The 17,918-nt window shown below is 41.2% G+C and overlaps 1 protein-coding gene across 1 annotated transcript; it reads right to left on the reverse strand.

The window, feature by feature from the left end:
• Nucleotides 1-3,248: 3,248 nt before the first annotated feature.
• Nucleotides 3,249-14,714, reverse strand: colec10 (collectin sub-family member 10 (C-type lectin)). The gene is made up of 7 exons (XM_041942382.1): nt 14,615-14,714; nt 11,375-11,446; nt 7,227-7,298; nt 5,255-5,308; nt 4,469-4,564; nt 3,715-3,926; nt 3,249-3,491 (listed from the first exon to the last, which is right to left on the reverse strand). Exons 1-7 carry the CDS (start codon nt 14,712-14,714, stop codon nt 3,249-3,251), a joined length of 849 nt encoding a protein of 282 aa, XP_041798316.1.
• Nucleotides 14,715-17,918: the final 3,204 nt, after the last annotated feature.

Here is a 17,918-nt window from a genome sequence, read left to right on the forward strand (position 1 = left end):
TTAAAGCCACTGTCACAGAGAACAGAGCAGGTGGACCCAGCTACAGGACACAGCAGGGAGACAATTTCAGAAGAACTATTTACTGAAAATGAACAGAAACAGGCAATCTGAGCACACAACTCGACAAAGACTGAACTGAAAATGGGACAAAATACAAACTAAACTGACAAGGGGGTGAGGTGCAGGTGGAGAGATGGCTGGAGAAGCTCAGGTGAGGGGAATGAGGTGATAAAACAGGAGAGGAGCTGATTGGCTGGGGAGAACACTGGGAACGGGGCAGGGTAACGGGGCAGATGCGGGGCAGGTGTGGACAGAAAGCGTGGAGGGAGAAGCGGGCTGGGGAGGAGCACAGGAGGGAAACACAGTGCAAACAGACAACAAAACCAATATTTGTAACTGATGGTCTGCAATCTTACACCATACGATAGAAAAGACACAATTCATAAATTTCCCATTTGCCTACATTTACAGTGATTGAGGCTATGTCATAAAGAATGAATTAAAAAGTTAGCTACTTAGAAGTTACCTTAATGTAAGCTCATATATTTCACTAATGTTTGATACTGCAGTACATCGTAAGGAGACAGAATTATGAAGTACTGCTATGAAGGGCCTTTTTTCCCCTCATATATTAGACTGCAAACTGTCAGTGTTAGTTGGATATTCCAGTTTCCAACAAGTATTAACTGTAAGCCAACCACTCCCCAACGCCTTTACTGACGTGTGACGGCAGGAAACGTCAGCGGCAGCAAGAGAGGAAGGATTTCTTTGTCATCAGATAGAGGAGCAACAACATGTTAAACCCTGAAAAACTATACTGTATGTGAGAAATTGATTTGAGTTTGGGCCATTTCTCTTGCTAGTTATGACACAGGATTGTTTCTATAATATCCCATTTAATATGATTTCCATTTTGTATGAGCAACACATCACAGAAAAACAACATTTAAAAATCCAGGTGCAAACAGGTGTGTTTACCTGCTCTGACCTTGGTTCGTACACGCTGTTTGAAACACCCCTGAGGTGATATTGTACTAGATAAACAGCAGAGGAGGACACAGGCTGTTTGATATCATGTGTCATGTTTGATTTGGTTCAGGATTAAATGGAATTCACTGGAAATCAACCTATACAGGCCTTTGAGATGCATGTAATGTTAGGCATATGTCGGCTACTCATTGACCCCTCAGGCCATTCCTGAGTAAAAGTATTGTTGTATATATGCAAGTTATATTTTATACAAGCAGTCAAACTGCTGTCAAACACATTTAAACTGGTATAAAAGTTTTAATGGGCTTACTGCAGCCTTTTATGCAACTTGAAATATTAATATCAGACTGGACTTATCAGGATCACCTATTAATGAATTTGTGTTAAAAAAGCATGGTCAGGGCAGAGCTACTTTTTGAGTATAAGCTCTTTGACGTTTCGGTAACAAATGCTTTAAACAGTCACCCCAGATAGAGGTTTTTGCTGGGATCCGATAGGGGACTCTCTGCATGTACCTTGTTCAGTTCATCCACGGCTCAGTTCATCAGCAAAAATGTCTTATTTCAATCCGTTGATTAATCCCAACCTGCAGACTCCCTCATAAACTGCTTGGAAGAAATTGACCACTGGATGGCAGCAAACTTCCTTCAGCTGAACGGGGAGAAAACTGAGGTCTTGGTGCTGAAGTGCAGAGACTGCTGGTCTGTCAGTACCTAGAGTCCAGATCATTAGAAACAAGTGAACAGATTAAAAATCTTAATGATGGGTGGTGAACTCAGTTTCAATGATACCAGTGGCATCACAAAGGTTGCCTCTTTCCAACTCAAACATTTCTAAAATCAGAGGCTTTCTCAATGTTTTCTGTTGTTTTCAGAACACAATTCAAAATCCTCCTCTTAATTTGGCACATGCTGCTCTGACTCCACAATACATTTTAGACACGCTGTCAGCTCATAATCCCAGCGGGTGTCTTTGGTCACAAGGCGGACATCTCCATGTGCCTGGTAAGTCATTTTCAAAGCCTGGGGAGATGACATTCAGCATGTATGCACCTGAGAAATGGAAGAGTCTGCTGAGATTCGTCTCATATATGACTTTGGCACTCCTTCCTCTCTGTTGTGACTCGGTCAGATTCTCAGCTCTAAACTTTATGGGGGAAATATTATTATTTTTTCAACTATTATCTGACAGCAGAAGAATATTCAGCCAAATGGACATGCTTCTCCAGTATTCAACAAAACACATTGGCTAATTGGCTAATTTTTAGAATGACCATTTATTGAAACAAATATTGACTAATGGACAAAAACAATGGTTAATTGGCCAAATTACCTGTCAGTCACACTTCAAAGGTGAAAATGAGGTTATGCAGTATTTATGTTTAGACCTGTTGAGTTTAAAACAGTTTAAAATCCAACCTTCGAGTTAGAGAGAGAATTTAACCAGTACAATAAAAGAACAAAGAAGCAATTAGTTATTATTTACTCTTATTGTATTTCCAGAAGCTGATGGCAAGTCCCCGAACACAAATGTGAAACACATGGTTTCACACTTATTGCTACACTCATTTCTCTCTGATTGTATTCCAAGGTTATTTCACAAGTTTTTGTTACTAGAAAACTGATCATTTCCAATTGTAAAAAAATTTTAGGCCTTGTAAAACATTATAGATCCTCATCTTTGATTGACCAAAATCATCTGGAAATTACAACCTCATGCTTATTTAAAGAGCTGGAGATCTCTTAGCTTAACATGCTGTATGTGTCTGGTAAAGAAAGAGTATCCTCACAACACAGAAACACATTCACATTTTTTCCTTTGCAGGCACGCGATCCATCTGTGGCGTCAGGGTGAGGCAGTACCATAAAAATCTTCATCTTCAGCGGAGGGCTTAACACAGGAGTGTGTGTGTATGTGTGTGATCTGCACAAACTTAACCATCACTGATTTGCATAGGCCATTGTGCACCCTCTCTTGGGCATGTGCACAAATCAAGATCCAAACTGAATGCTACGGTTTCAGTGGGACTTTTTCTTGTTAGGGGTGATACATACATGTAACATTCACCCTAATTACTGAAGAAAAAAAAATCTTTGATGGTGTAATTCCATTAATTAGTCATATAAGGAAAGCAGCATTATCTGATTATGCAGGCACAATTTATTTTTCATTCACTTTTCATTATATAAATGTATCACATAAATTGCCAGTTGTGTACTTTAATCTCTTTGGCATGCAAGTGTTAATGTCTCATTGACTCATGATGATGCCCCGGCAGATGCCCCTCTTCCTCCTCCTCTTCTCCTGCTCTTTGGGAACTCGCAGATGAAAAACATGGAGGCTTCACACTCCACACGACCCCATGATCCAGTGCTGAGCAGCTCCACGCAGCTGGAGTTTGTGCTGGGAGCCACTCTGGAACCTAATTCCTCCTCTGGGCTCCAAGCTGCAAACCCCTGCAGAGGGCTGGAGTCTGCATAAACATAGCTGCTTGTTCCGTCCTGATGGCAAAAAAACAGGAGATAATAAACAAAGACAATGAGGAAATAATTAGAAAGGTATTCACAACAGGGACTGTTGTTTATCATTGTTTAACCAGGTTTCAGGAGAATTTGGCCCTCGATGCTTATCCTGCCTTATAAAACAATGGCAAAGAAGACCAAGAGAGGAACCTCCACCCACTGCAGTGTGTGTGCGCATTATATTCTGATGAGGACCACTCACTGTGTCCTTGCTTTGAGCCTGCACTCCGACATAAACTCTCGTCAGTCCTGCCTGACTGACATACTCTGCCATGAGATGGTTGGTGTTGCTGGTTTTTGGCATGGCCAGGGTGCCTCCTCTTAGCTTGCAGTTCATTGAAGCCTCTCTGAACCTCTTGGGCTCCTTGACCAGCAGGTAGTACCTCTCTTCTGTTTCCTTCAGCCCCAAGATGACTGCGCAGGACAGGGTTACAGGTTAAAGGTCATTAGTTTGGTTGTTTTCGTGATTTCCATGACAATCTATGAAAATTAAACAAAAATTAACAAACAAAGCTAGGCAAAATATGTGTGAAAACAAAAATACAAAAGCAACACTTAATGCACAGGCATAAAATTAAAAAACTCTAACCAATTCTTACAAACAGACAAATAAGGAGTTGGTGTTTATACAGTTTTCCAGCCTACTTTAGTTTCATCCTAAGACCCAGAAATAGAAAAAATACTTTGAAAACACAGGTTTATTGATTTGTTTTAACATAAAACATAAACAGTACAAGGGAGGGTAATATAAAGAATATATTGTGCTACTTATTAGATAGATATATTAGATGGCTGAAACATTCATATATTCAAAAATTAAATATGAACTCAACCCCTGGGTTCATTTCCCTTTTTACCTTTAGAGCTACGTGTTAAGGTTTTCACACTTTTGAAGATATTCAGCTCGCTACAGTAGCGTGTGCTAAACCGCAGACATCCTGCCATGCAGCACTCACCGCTCTTCACAAACTTGACGGCATTCCTCAGCTTGCCTACATTGACATCCAGCTGTCCGACCACCTTCCTGTACCTGCCACAGTCACACGTTGTGCCTGGTGGATTAAACAAGGTCCACGTGTGATGTGAGGATGTAACAACAAAGAATCACCTTCCTTAGTATAAGACTTCACAGTCCCGGTGCTGCATGGCAAAAGCCTCCTCCACCCTCGCTTTGGGTTATTTAACTTCCGTGGAAGGTTTTTTTTTTATGCACTTGCTATCGTCCCTCTTGATTCTCTGCCAGGCTTGTACAAGCCTTTCTGCTTTCTTATCCCACGGCTGGTTTTCAGTGGGTGAAACACATGGTCAGGTGAACTTTCACTTCATAGTGATCATTCGATTCAAACTCCAGTGTGCCAGAGTGGACAGCCGAATAAACACAGACGATGAAACACATCACTGTTCTCATATTTTCTCACAGCTGAGTGGTATTTGATGTTGCTCTGCTGTGTTTCTGCAGTAGGGAGCATCTCCAGTCATTTTTCAGGAGCTGGCCACAAACTACTTGTTTTCTTTATTGCAATGAAATGAAGATAGTGTGCTATATTAACCAGTTCATACCCACAAGACTGACTGTTGTTATTTCAGCGAAAAATCCAGACACATTCTCTGTCTAAGGCTGATTATTTGTAAATGCCAAATTGTTGCAATATCATCGTGTTGGTCTAAGAGGAGCAGATTAATGGTGGGTATTATCACATACTGGACATGAGAAAAGAGATGCCTGCATGTTATAGACTTACCTGGTTTTCCTTTTAAACCAGAAGGGCCTTCCAAACCTGTGTCACCTTTGTCACCTACAGTGAAAACGAAGGAACGTGTGAGATAATTACCTCATCTATTATCCTGTCAATTGACCTTTTCTTGTTTTCAATAATAACTAAATAATCAAATTATGATGTAGTTACAAAATACTGCCACCAGATGGCTGTATCATACACAAAACATTTCAAATACAAGCAGGTATAGATTTAGTCAGGTCAAATCTGAACGTATTGTAATCCACATTTAATTATTCCAAACAGACCTCAACATGACAACACACATTTTTTGTGGTCACATTTTATATTAAGGTGCACATATTCGCCATTAACTAGTTTCTTATTAGCATGCATATTAGTGGCTTATTGGCTTTTTGTTGATTCTTATGAAGCACTTATTAATGCTTTATTCTGCATGACCGTATTCTACTCGGTTATAAACTAAAACTTCTCTCAAAAACCTCCTAATTACTGCTTATTGATAGTAAGTAGGGGATTTTAATAACCTAACCCTAACCTTTGATAACTGTAACCTCCAGAATAAGGCATTGATAATTTATAACAACCTAAAATGAGCCAGTGTGGTACTAATATGCATGTAAATAAGAAACTACTTCATAGTGACAAAGCGACGTGGGTAAATTCTATCATTTGTGTGTGAATGAAATCCAGAACGTATTCACTTGTACCGATCTTAACCTAAACTTTACAGAGGAAATGAACTGACGGTTATACATTTTGGGGAAGTGGGCTGCAGTACAAACATCACATCAGCCTGGTTTTGTATGAGGAAGAGCCCAAACAGTCTTACATAATAGGTGCGTATTGTACCTGTACAATCTGACCAGCTTTTTGTGATTCGACTGGAATAAACAGCTACAGTGTGAGCACAAAAAATGTGAAAACATTAATAAAGAAGTGAGAAGTTAGTATCTGACTTCAGACTCGACTCACTATGCTGTTGCCAGTATAGAAGCTCTGTGGATTATTAAAATAAAATGCTACCAAATACGCATTGCAGTGTCGCCTCGAGGGTACGATTCCCCCCAAATGGTCTTGCTGCAGTTAGTTGGTTGGTTTTCCATATGAATTGACTAATTACACATGGTTTTATAGTTTATAGGTTTAGATAGTTGTTCTTTGGACACTCTGTACATACTCATTATAAGCAGACATATGCGTGCAATTATAGCAAACACACAGGACACTGCCTCATGTGTAATAATAATCTTGAATGAAAACCAATTTAGCTAATGTATGTATGTATCTACACTTTTTTTCTCTTAAATGATCAACATTCTACACCAGAGTATCTGAATTTTAGTTTGCCTGAGATGGCTGATGCACAGCCACTTTCCTGTAAGTGTATTAAACATAATGAATACTGAGAAGAGTGAATGCCTAGAGAGGCAGGGGAACACGGGCGCTCATAAAAATAAAAATAAAGATAGAAATTGTTTCAGCCACCCTGGGCAAAGTAACTGGATGACATCATACTGTAGGATTATGGTTCCTTCTGTCTTTGGATGTGATAGCTTAAAACATAAAAGAAGTGGGGGGAAAATATCTACTTTTTTTTAAGAAAAGCTGCAGTTGGCTTGAAGCAAATTCTCCCTGTGCGTATTAGTCTTGGGACTAATTAAGTTTGCTGATTTGCGCAGAAATATCTTCTAATGTTTTGAGTCTGTGGTTCTGGAGCAGCTGTCCAAGCTGAGGAGGAGTTCAGGGAACTATATTTCTTCTTTTAGGCAATTACTGTATAAAGTCATCAAGATCCTGCAGAACCTCACAGCTACATTTATTTTTGACCCTTTTTGTCGCCCGTTGTTGACAACTCTCTCTCTGGACACTGAGGGTTGGAAGCTTTCAGCCTCTCTCATTTGGTTACGGTATGCTGTCCTGGATACACAGAGAAACATTAACTGTAGATTAAAATGAATTTCCTTTGTTTTACCCATGTCTCCAATAGGCCCCATCTTTCCTGTGTGGCCCCCCTCTCCATCAAGGCCCGTCTCTCCTGGCACGCCTGGGGAAGAAGAGAAAGAAAGACAGAGGATGAGAGGAGAGATACATGGAGAGGACTGGACATACTTGACATAAAAAAAATAATCCCTTATTGTTGTATATTCTTTCATTCTGCTTTGTTTTATTCTTACAATAATGACTGTTTTTCATCCTCTTTCTTTTGTTTTCTGTTTTCATTTGTCTTGTTTGTTTCAAGCCTGATCAACATAATCGCGTGCTCTCATCTCGTCTTCTAGAGAATTGTCTCTGCGAGCTCTGAGGTTTTTTTTTTTTTTTTTAAACAACGACCACTGCATAGTTTGGTTCCTAAATTGATGCTGTAGTTGTTATTATTAGTATGCCAGTAAATAAATTAGAGGAAAAAAATGCTGATTTATTTCGAGCACTAACCAAAGCACTTTGTGTTGAGAGGCTGTTTGCGGAGTGATGATAGTCTGTGAGAAAGTGAGTGTGTTGAAGGATATGGCTTCGCCGAAGTGGAACATGGAACATGATAAACAGGGTAAATGCATGTGATTATTGTTTATTTATGGATTTTTATTGCTTTCAGTTTCTTTGATTTCAGTACAAAGTGTGGAATCAACAATGGTCTGGTACACAGAGCGTTTGAGTTGGGTCTTTATTATTACTTTTAATCTGACATCACAATGACTGTAGCAGATTACAGTCCATCACTGTAATCCGATTACTGTCCTCTGTCTCTAAAATCCAATTAAGGCTTCTTTAGGTTGGTGTTATGGGAAGGTGCATCATTTTGGATGTTGCAGTGAAAAGTGTAGGAGGACAGAAAATATCAGAGAGAGGGAGGGAGATTGTGTACATGTCTTTGTGTATGTGTGCGTGCATGTGTGTGTGTGTGTGTGTGTGTGTGTGTGTGAGTATGGGAAAACTACAGAGCAGTCTGAGGCTTCCTGCCAGCACTTGAATGAGTATTTCCTCAGGAAACTATTCAACTGGAAATTGATGGTGTTTGAAATACTAAGTGACGCATTGGAGAGGCCTATTGCTATTAGAGGGATTGGCCACACACACACACACACACACACACACACACACACACACACACACACGCAAAAACAAACACACACAGCCAGCTATTCACTACTATTTCCCACTTTCTGATGTTGATTTTCTACTTGATGATTTGTGAGAAGTGTTGGCGAAAGGTGTGAGGTCTTATGGATTGTGTGAGGTCTGGTACAAGTCCTGGCCTATGGGAAACATCACTATTTCACTGCAATCTGTGTGCAATTTTTGCACAATTTTCAGCGTGAATGCCTGAGAAGCTGCATCACAAAGTAAATATTTTGACTGTACTGACCTGAGAACTGATTGTGCGCAGTGATTATAGGTGTTTGCTTTTTGCTGTATCGAGAAATTGAATCTGTTGGTATCTTGTTATTCCTTCACTGTCCATAAAAGTTGACTTATGTTGTTTTCGCAGTGCTTGTGCTTGCCAGTTAAACCGTCTATCTAAACGTCCAGATAACAGTCCTTCCTATCACTGCAGTCGCTCTTTATAATGACCAACCCCTCCAACTGGTTTAACGTCTGGATTCTCCAGCTGCTGGAGGATAAAGGAGGTGGAGGGCACATTTTTCACACATTTCAAAAACCTTAAGCTACTGAATGTTGACTGAATGTTTTCAAGGCTTAATATAACAAAAATACAAGAGACTAAAATGCTATGCAGACCTGAGATCAGATCAGTCACTACATAGAGTTTGGTCAAACATAATGAGCAAGTATATGGTATTTCTGCTTTTTAGAGCCCAGGACAGAGGACAGAGAGCTGGGTCACATGAAATGAAGGCGCTGACTTTGATTTTCCATTCCTCGTACACATATTCACTCCCAAAAGGTTGCCACAAAAATTAGAGACACTGCATAACAGTTAAATCTACTGCCTGTAACACTGAAATTCTCGCCTCAACTTTACCAGCAGTGGTAATTCAAGCGCAATTAACGAATGCAAAAAAACCCAGCTCAACTGTTTGTTGACGTCAACAAGCTTGGTGCAACAAATTGTTTTTGTTGCCCACCAGAGCATTCGCAGTCATGTATTCCCTTTAACATTCCAAAATTAAGCAAGAGTTTCCTGTAAAACAGTTTAAATTAAGACAGGGAATACATGCGTCATCTGTGGAGCTGTAGACTTACTTACAAAGTCATCATAGGAACTTGTATTCACTCCTACAAAAAGCATACACACAGAAAAACCATAATGATCGGGTTTGCTATACTGTTGAAAAACATCCGCAGAGTTGAAGAGTTGAAAAAAGGTTCACATACATATACTCTTTTTTTTTTCTTTTTTTACACTTTTGGAAAAGACTCAATCATTCCTGGCATTTGTCTCTGACAGAGTTTGATGAGAGAAGTGTGTGTTTGTTGTTGCAAAGTGTGTGCAGCTATGTGTGTGTTTTGTGACGACCTCTGTGTGAAATGATTGAATTAAACAAACATCTGCAGAGAGCAAGAGGGCAGCCAGGAACCAGTGCTGTGTGTGTATATGCAACTATGTCTATAGGCTATGTCTATACACAAGGCGTGCATGCAGTATGTTGTACGTATGCCTCAGTGTGTGTTTGTGTGTGTGTGTGTGTGTGTGTGTGTGTGTGTGTGTGTGTGTGTGTGTGTGTGTGTGTGCAGACATGTGTGCGCATGACATGGCCAGTTGGTTGGCCAGCTAGTCTACCAGCCCAGTTGGAACGCACAGAGCGAAGCGGGACGCCACTGCTTTCCTCGGCAGCAATTAACACGTCTGCTTCCCCCATAGAGGCAGAGCAGTGCAGGTCTGTCTGTCTGTCTGTCTGTCAGAGGAAAGCAGCCCTCTGCATCTACCGCACAGCAAAGGAAAGCAAGCAGTGTTGAGCTGGAGAGGCAAATGCTGCTGCCAGGGCAAAGTCGCGCAGGCTGTCTGTGCAGAAACTCAGACGTGGTTGTTTGTCCAGGTTACGGCAGCAATGCAAATTATACTTCTGAGTTACAGTCGGGTGAAGACAGACTTTATGCTTCTGTGTGACGCCGTCCCACACATTACTTTTGCTTTTTTTATTTCAAGTTGTGTTTAGCCCTTGTTCGACATGTTGCATGTGTTTTTTGTCAGTAATACCTCTCATTCACATATTAAAAATTAAATGCTAAACTAGGAAGTGGCTTGACCGGGGCTATTTTTTGTGTTCTTTGCACAAATACATAAGAGTGCAGCAAAAACTGTTCTGCCTCGTTTCAGGAAACAGGATTATTTCTTTCAAATTCTTGAACTCAGGGAAAATCTACTGTGATGAAGTTTGATTGTCTCCTTTCACCGTTTTTTCATCTTCGTAACAAAAATAGGACTTGAGGCCTGAATAGGCACCAAACCTTGTTAGGGTGACAATACGAAACAGAGGCATTGTGTTTGGCTCCAGCTGCCTCATTGTGTGGATATTAATCAGCTGAACGTTGCAAAGTCTAGCACAACCACAATCAACACCAAGAAATGCACCGTCAGCTGCAACTGGCCCATGTCACTGTCTGTCGACCACTTTTTCAAGTCGTGTCTCATTCTGCTGTGACTCATGAGGTCATCCTGCTAGTGTGGGTGCCATTAAAACAGACCTGGAGTCACTGTGATTATGCTAATATTTAGCCAGTGCATCACCTTCAACCGCAGTCTGATAACAAACCAGACTTCATTTTATTTGGACTGTGAATCTGGCCTTAAAGGGAAACGCCACCATATTTACACGTCTTGGGGAGAAATGGCACATATGCCAAGGCTACATTAGCCGCTCCCAGCATATCACACCTGATTGTCTGACATGTCAGTGGTTGAGTTGCTTTATAGGTAATGTAGGCGCCAGGGTCTGACAGGGAAAAAAATGCATTAAAATTATTATAGATCTGGTTCTGCTGCATCAGTTTTCCTACAATGTTTTAGAAGTGCAACGTTAATTTGGTGGAGCAGCATACATTTCAACAAGGTCGTGTTTTGCATTGTCTTTGTCATTCGTGGCTCAATAATTTGCGAGGCGACCTCCTTTCCCCCAAACATGAACAGTATTTGTATACAGATGGACGAATGCTGGGTACCTGGAGGTCCTGGTGGTCCATCCTTGCCCAGTTTTCCCAGATCTCCCTCGTCACCAATCTCACCTTGGTCTCCTGGATTAGAAAGGAAAGACAGTAAAGGAGTATAAAAGGGCATGTGCTATACATTAGGAGAGCATGTTTCCCAGTATCTCATACACAGGCCTGTTCAGCCAGGGCCTGCTGGTTAGATACCTGAGTATATGTAGCAGTGTATACAGCTGTCTTACTTTCCCAGGCAGGGATTAAATCTGCATATTCTCACTCACTGCTGGCATGGACGAAAACCATCACAGGATGATGATACATTATCGAAACTAACAAATGGCCAAGAACTACAGCAGCATAGTGTTGGGTTAATGTTTGTGTGTGAGATTCAATGCAGGCCCAGTTGCGGGTTTGGATGCAAGTGTACTGTAAAGTTTGAATGAACTGTGGATGCTTATTATCATTTTCTTACTCTTTATAAGCCCTTTGAATATATCCAAGACAATATCACTTTCAAAAGCACGACAGCTCCTTTGAACACAAGTCTAGCTACAACCCTGTCTCCTGGAAATTCAGTTTCTATACAGCTAATTTGCATCCATAACGATGTTGTGCTGACAAACGTAACTGCCGCCTAGATTATGTTCCGAGTCAACGTTTGTTTGAGTAAATGAAACACTACATTCATGTACAGCGCTGGAGTCACAGAGAGGTGGTCGGGGTTGATGACGGGTGCAAAGAGTCCAGGACCGTAACACCAGAATCCAGGGTTCACGTCCAGACTGTGGTCAGCTTTAGGCAACAGCAGCACTTTGGTTAATGTTCGGGAAAGATTGTGATTACTCTTGACTTTTTCTGTATTAAAATAGACCATGATCTCTCCCAAACATTAACCAAGTGCTGTCAGTAAAACCATTTAAATGTTCAATAATGCTGTACCATGAGTGGATGGTGCATTGCAAGATTTTAGTGGAAAACAAATTAAATACGTCGTCAGTAAACATACGTTTTCTTATTATGTTAATAGAAAGCATAATTTGGTCTGCATTATGTGTCCATCGAAACATATTTGCTGTTGCTGATTAGTTGTACATGCAGTAAATGCCATTTCTAGGAGACAGAGAGTGCAGTCATGAAGTCTTTAGCCTGTTTTTAAAAGCAGTTACACGCAAATGTGAGATCTTCTGCTAGTTTGTTCCAACAGTGGACAGCATAACACATGAAAATGCAGCTTCGCTATGTTTTGCTCTTACTTTAGGAACAGTTAGCAGACCTTTCCAGATTAGTTAAGAGGCCTAGGGGGGTTCATATGAGAGGAGGAAGTCACAAATATGTTTTGGCCCTGATCCATTGAGTGATTTATAGACAGCCAGCAGTAGCTTGTAGTCCGTTCTCTGGCCGACTGACTGGTAGCCAGTGCAGAGACCTGAGAGTTGCCGTAATGTGCTCAGCTTTCTTACTCGAACCTACTTCAGAAGAAGGCATGACTTTCTAAATCCTGTTTGGACACGTATCCTGGATGTCTTGTAATACTTTTAAGATGATTAGTAAAGCCAATGACAGTTATTGACTTATTACAGCTGCTAAAATTGACATCTGAATCAATAAGAACGGGATCTGTGAGTTGTTTTTTTAAAGAGTAAAGATGAACATCCACTTTCAGCCTCGACAAAACGCAGTTTACAGATTTGAAATATCTCTGGTGGGTCCACTGCTCGATAGCTCTTGGCAAGACGTCTTGGGAGGTTTTTAGAGTGTCTGTTAGAGCTGTAATTTTGCCCCAGTTGTTGATGCCAACAGCATTTTATATCTTTTTAAGTGCTGGGCTTTGAAACGAAGGACTGCAACAAACCCCCTCTATTAGCCTGGAGGAGTACTTAGGAAAATTGATTATTCAATTCTGCAGACTGTGTAGACATTTCAAGTCACCTAAATCACTGCAATTTCAAGTATTTCTGCCTGCATGACATTATTTCCTTTTCTGGACTACTGAAATGAAACCGTGTTCAGAAAATGTGAGGTGATTAAGGTGTCAAATCACAGAGAGATTTGCCACAGTATATTCTTCCACTGATGTCACATGTTAGTGAGCAATAGGACCACTTTATGTGACATAAGTGAATAAAAGCAAATTCATGGGGGAGTCAGGGAGAAATTGTTTTTCTCATGTCTCAATAAAAAATAAAAAGACAGTAAATCTATTTAAAAATGCTGAAGTCAAAGTACCAGTAAATGCAATAAAAGTATGTTTGTTGAACAGTTCAAATGAATAAAAAAAACGGTTCTGCGGCATTGTTTTCAGTGTATGAAACACAGAAAAATGCACCCACTCACATATGCAGACATGAGAATGCACACAGTCAGAGACTGACTCCGGTCAGTCCTATCTGGGATGAGTCTCGTACAAATAATCACTCTGGTTTAGCGGCAGCTGTCTAAATACACACTGGAGCAATGGAACTTTCTTACAAGTACACAAAATTCAGAAGAAAACTGACAAAAGATGTGCTCACTTCCTGTTGCATGTGTACAGTGTTATTGTTGCCTCTCCACCTCACTCACCACTTGGCTTCATAGTTCAACAACTAAAACAATATGAAGCTAACATACATTTTTTAATGCTCAAGAGCTGTAAAAGTCAAATCACAGCCTTTTGCTTTTTCACTCGACAGACCTCCAGTCTCAGCTTCTGCGTGCCGACTCCTGAAGCAACGTCTCTCTAACTTTCTAAAGTCATGTTTTTCAGTCGCGTGAATGGAGCTCAAAAAATGGTGCTTAGCTGAACTGTTTATTTTATTAGGTCTGTCTGTCTGAATCAGCGGGGGAACGAGCTACTGGATGTTGTAAAATGGAAAACACACACAGGGAGGCTTTCCCTCCAAAAGACTATGGGGTAGCAGACTGCTAGCTAATAAACTGCAGGACATTACATGCTTGGTACCTTCATCATCAGCCCTGTAAACCATGAAGCATATTTGAGGTGTTCCCTCAGAATTTTCCACTAGGCTTTCTTTATCTGACGCATATACATGTATTTACATTGAGAGGACGTTCAGTACACTTATTAATCCTCCACACAAAAACCATCGTTAATCATTTGTTTACTTCAAATCTGTTCATGTCAGAGTTTCGCTTTGACGGAGAAATCTCTGCAATTCAAAATGACTTTTTTTTACATTTGAGATGTTTTAAGTTTGCAGTTAAGAAGCAGCGTTCTCATATCTCACTCATAGCACACTGTGGGACATGCGGTACCTTTAGCTCCAGGTAGGAGGGTGTTGGTGCAGACTTCCGTCGAGGCAGAAACGTAGTTGAACACGGCTGCAAACACACAGAGCGCCGGCAGTCCCGTCATCTCCCAGTCATCACTGAGCGCTGAAGCAGATTTTGCAGGCTTGCAGGTTGTCACTGGTGCCAAAGTACTGACCGTGTGATGTGCCTCATGTGCCGGGATGCACCAACCGACAGAGGATCAGTGCAGGACTGACGAGCGGATGATGGAGCCGAGAGGGTCCGAACAGAGCTGTGCTGTTGTTTATAGAACACAGAGACACACTTTACACACACACACACACACACACACACACACACACAAACAGACTTGTTTATAGAGTCTTATCAGTTAGTTGTCATAATGTCAAACAACACTTAACAGAGTACTGCATTCCTGTGTATCTCGCCTGCTGGAATTTGAAGCTTTCATAACAGTTCATAACATAGTTCTGTTCGATACAATATTGTGAGATCAATGGAAGGACAGAAGCTCTTTGACTCTTAGGAATGGCATTTCTGATCACAGAGGCTATGACTGAATGTCTATTTCCTATGCAGGGGACTCTTTATGTCCTTCTTCCTTTTATTTGAGCGTGTTAAAATATAAACAGCATCTAGTGCCCTCAAACATTCCCAAAGAGGAGTCCACACAGTAGCGTCCACAGCATGTTCACATTGCTTTGCATGTAGTAGAAATTTATATTACAGTTGTTCAGCAGTCTAGCCGTCAGCAATGAGAGCTAATGTTCATTAATTAATGGCTTAAATCTGTAGGATTCTTTTGATGAATCAAGTAAAAAATCCTGTAAATATTTAGAGTGAATGGGGAGTGTAATATTAAACACAGCTGAGAGAGAAGCGACCAGGGTGTTTTCTTATCAGCACCTCGTGGCCTGCAAATTTTTTTCCTCTCTCCTCCTCCTCCTCTTGTCTTTTACTCTTCCTCCCACCCCTCAGACCACAAAGCATTTAGTGGGAGAGGTTTATGCTGGCACATGCACGCGCACACAGAAACAAACACAAAGATGTATGTTATGTACATGCAAGCCCACAAACACATAAGACGCTAAAAGTGTCCATGCACAAAAACAAAAATGCACACACACACACGCACACAGTCAGACAGATTCTTGCATAATTGCATCCTCTGGTTTGTCACTATGTGGTGAAAACATACAGGGATTAGAGGGTTTGGAGGCCTCAGAGGGATGGAGAGAAAGGAAAGGAGGGTGGGTGGCAGAAAATTAGAAAAGAGATGGAAAGAGAGCCACAGAGAGGGTGAGAAAGTGCGAAGAAATGAGGAATAATTACAGAAGATGACACAGAAAGAGAAGACAGAGCGAGGAACAAAGAGGGATAGCGGGTAAGAACGAGAGTGTGGTCAGAGCCACATGTATTGGCACAAAGAGGGATTTCCTTCTTCTAGAGCGTTGCTTGTTGGGACGTCTAAAGCTACGGCAAGTCACGGGGGCGTTAGCGCGTTCTGGTTTCGAAGCGCAGGGAGGGGCTGATGTTATCGAAAGACGGCTAATTGAAAAGGAAACAAGCGAGATTCATCTTAATCAGACGTCAGCTATTACTCCCTGAGGGACAGAGTTGGCCAGTCGTCGCCGGGTTTGTTGCCTTTATTGTGGTGACAATGTCATTTGTATTTACAGGCAAAAAATCTTTAAAATACATCTAGAATTGGCTGCAGAATTACAGCACATTTTCCTGCTCACAGTCAAGTAACGACTTATTTCAGCTGCTTCAAAGGCTGTGGAAATTATATATTGAAGGAATTCATATATGCCTATTAAACAGTTGGACAAGTCATAGTCATTAATCAGATCTTGTTGCTGATTATAATGTTTGTTTCTTTTGGATTATCCTTGAAAAACATTTTAAACCACACGCACACACTCAGGCTGGAAAATGTTTCACACTACATATCAGTGAGACACTGACAATGAAACGTTTTCTTTGGCTCCTGCCACCGCTTGCTCCAAGCTTCAAAGTCTACATGAATCCTGCCGAGGAATTTGTTTGCCGTTCAGAGCTGTGTTTTGGTACAAGAGCTCTTTTATGGCTCCGGCTTTTTGGTGTCGCTGACCGTAACTGGCTAGCTGTGAGGCTTGTTCAGTCAGGGCTCAGTAGAAATAACCAGTGCCAACAGCGTGTGTTCGTGTGCCAAACGTGGTGCAAAAATTTCTGTTCGTCGTGGCGAGGAGAGAGCTGCAGGGTTGGCTGATAATCACGAATGGGTCTGTCACCACGAGGGATACCTCTCACATGCAAGTAATCCTTTGATCGTTGACAGAAAAATGGAAATCATAGCCACTTTAAGGACATGCAAATTAGGCTAAAAACACGGGAGAGTCACTCAAGAGCTTGAAGAGCCAATCATCACTAAAACATAAGTCATGCAAGAGAGTCAATAAAAACAAATGGAAAGGTCAAATTTGTCACATTCACATTTAAGGTGTGTTTGATTGATTAATGCCGTCAACTTATGCATTGAGTTATATGCAAGAAAACATTCCAGCTGCTGGTAGCTGCTGTTTGCCTTTGAGGCGGTGAATTAAATGTTTTTTTTTTTTTTCTAGCAAACGATAATTAGTGAAGATGAAAAGGCAGCAAAACATGCTTTCATTCACTCTGCTGACAGATCCTTTATTTGTGATAAAGAAACATCACAAAGCCAGCCTGTTGAACTTGGCCAGCTTGTGCTGCATCCACAGCCTGCGGGAAATGAAAGCTAGCGTAGCTACGTTTGCAAAGCCTGTTAGCTGAGCGTGACCTCTGGCTGCACTGACTCCTGCTCAGGATGGATGCAGCGTTTCCTCGGTACAAGTAACTGAAGGAAATCATTCAAAATGCATTTGAGTACAATCACCTACACTGCTTAATACTACGCTAAATACAACCTGCTGCATCCATGCTATCGCCTAATGCGACTTAGCTAGCATCATAGGTGCGCTCCAGTACTTCAACAAATAGCACTACACCTCTGCAGACTATATAGCTCCCCTGGTCTGGGAGTGGCTGCGTATAAACTGAAAACAATGGTGGGAGAGAGACGTCTGGACTGCTCTGCTCAGCCTGCTGCCACGGTGACCTGGCCCTGTGTAAGCAGCAGAAGAAGGATGGATGTCAACAGGGCGTCGCTGTAAAAGAGCACATATGCTCAGCCGACCTGCCCTGTATGAATAATGCTTAAACAGACGAAACAAATACATTATATAACAAGCTCACATGTACAGTCTTACATAGTGTATGTGTGCGTCTGGCCCATCAGTTATTAATC

The sequence above is a fragment of the Chelmon rostratus genome, chromosome 8 (genome assembly GCF_017976325.1).
Source record: "Chelmon rostratus isolate fCheRos1 chromosome 8, fCheRos1.pri, whole genome shotgun sequence".
Classification (NCBI taxonomy): Eukaryota; Metazoa; Chordata; class Actinopteri; order Chaetodontiformes; family Chaetodontidae; genus Chelmon; species Chelmon rostratus.

Bases quoted from the DNA above. Each gene is read 5' to 3' on its own strand.
- colec10 (XM_041942382.1), bottom strand. From the start codon at position 14,714: ATGACGGGACTGCCGGCGCTCTGTGTGTTTGCAGCCGTGTTCAACTAC. The intron at 7,299-11,374 runs GTACCCAGCATT...CTTCTTCCCCAG, and splicing joins TGGACCACCAGGACCTCCAG to GCGTGCCAGGAGAGACGGGC. The intron at 3,492-3,714 runs GTGAGTGGTCCT...TTTTGCCATCAG, and splicing joins AGGCTCAAAGCAAGGACACA to GACGGAACAAGCAGCTATGT.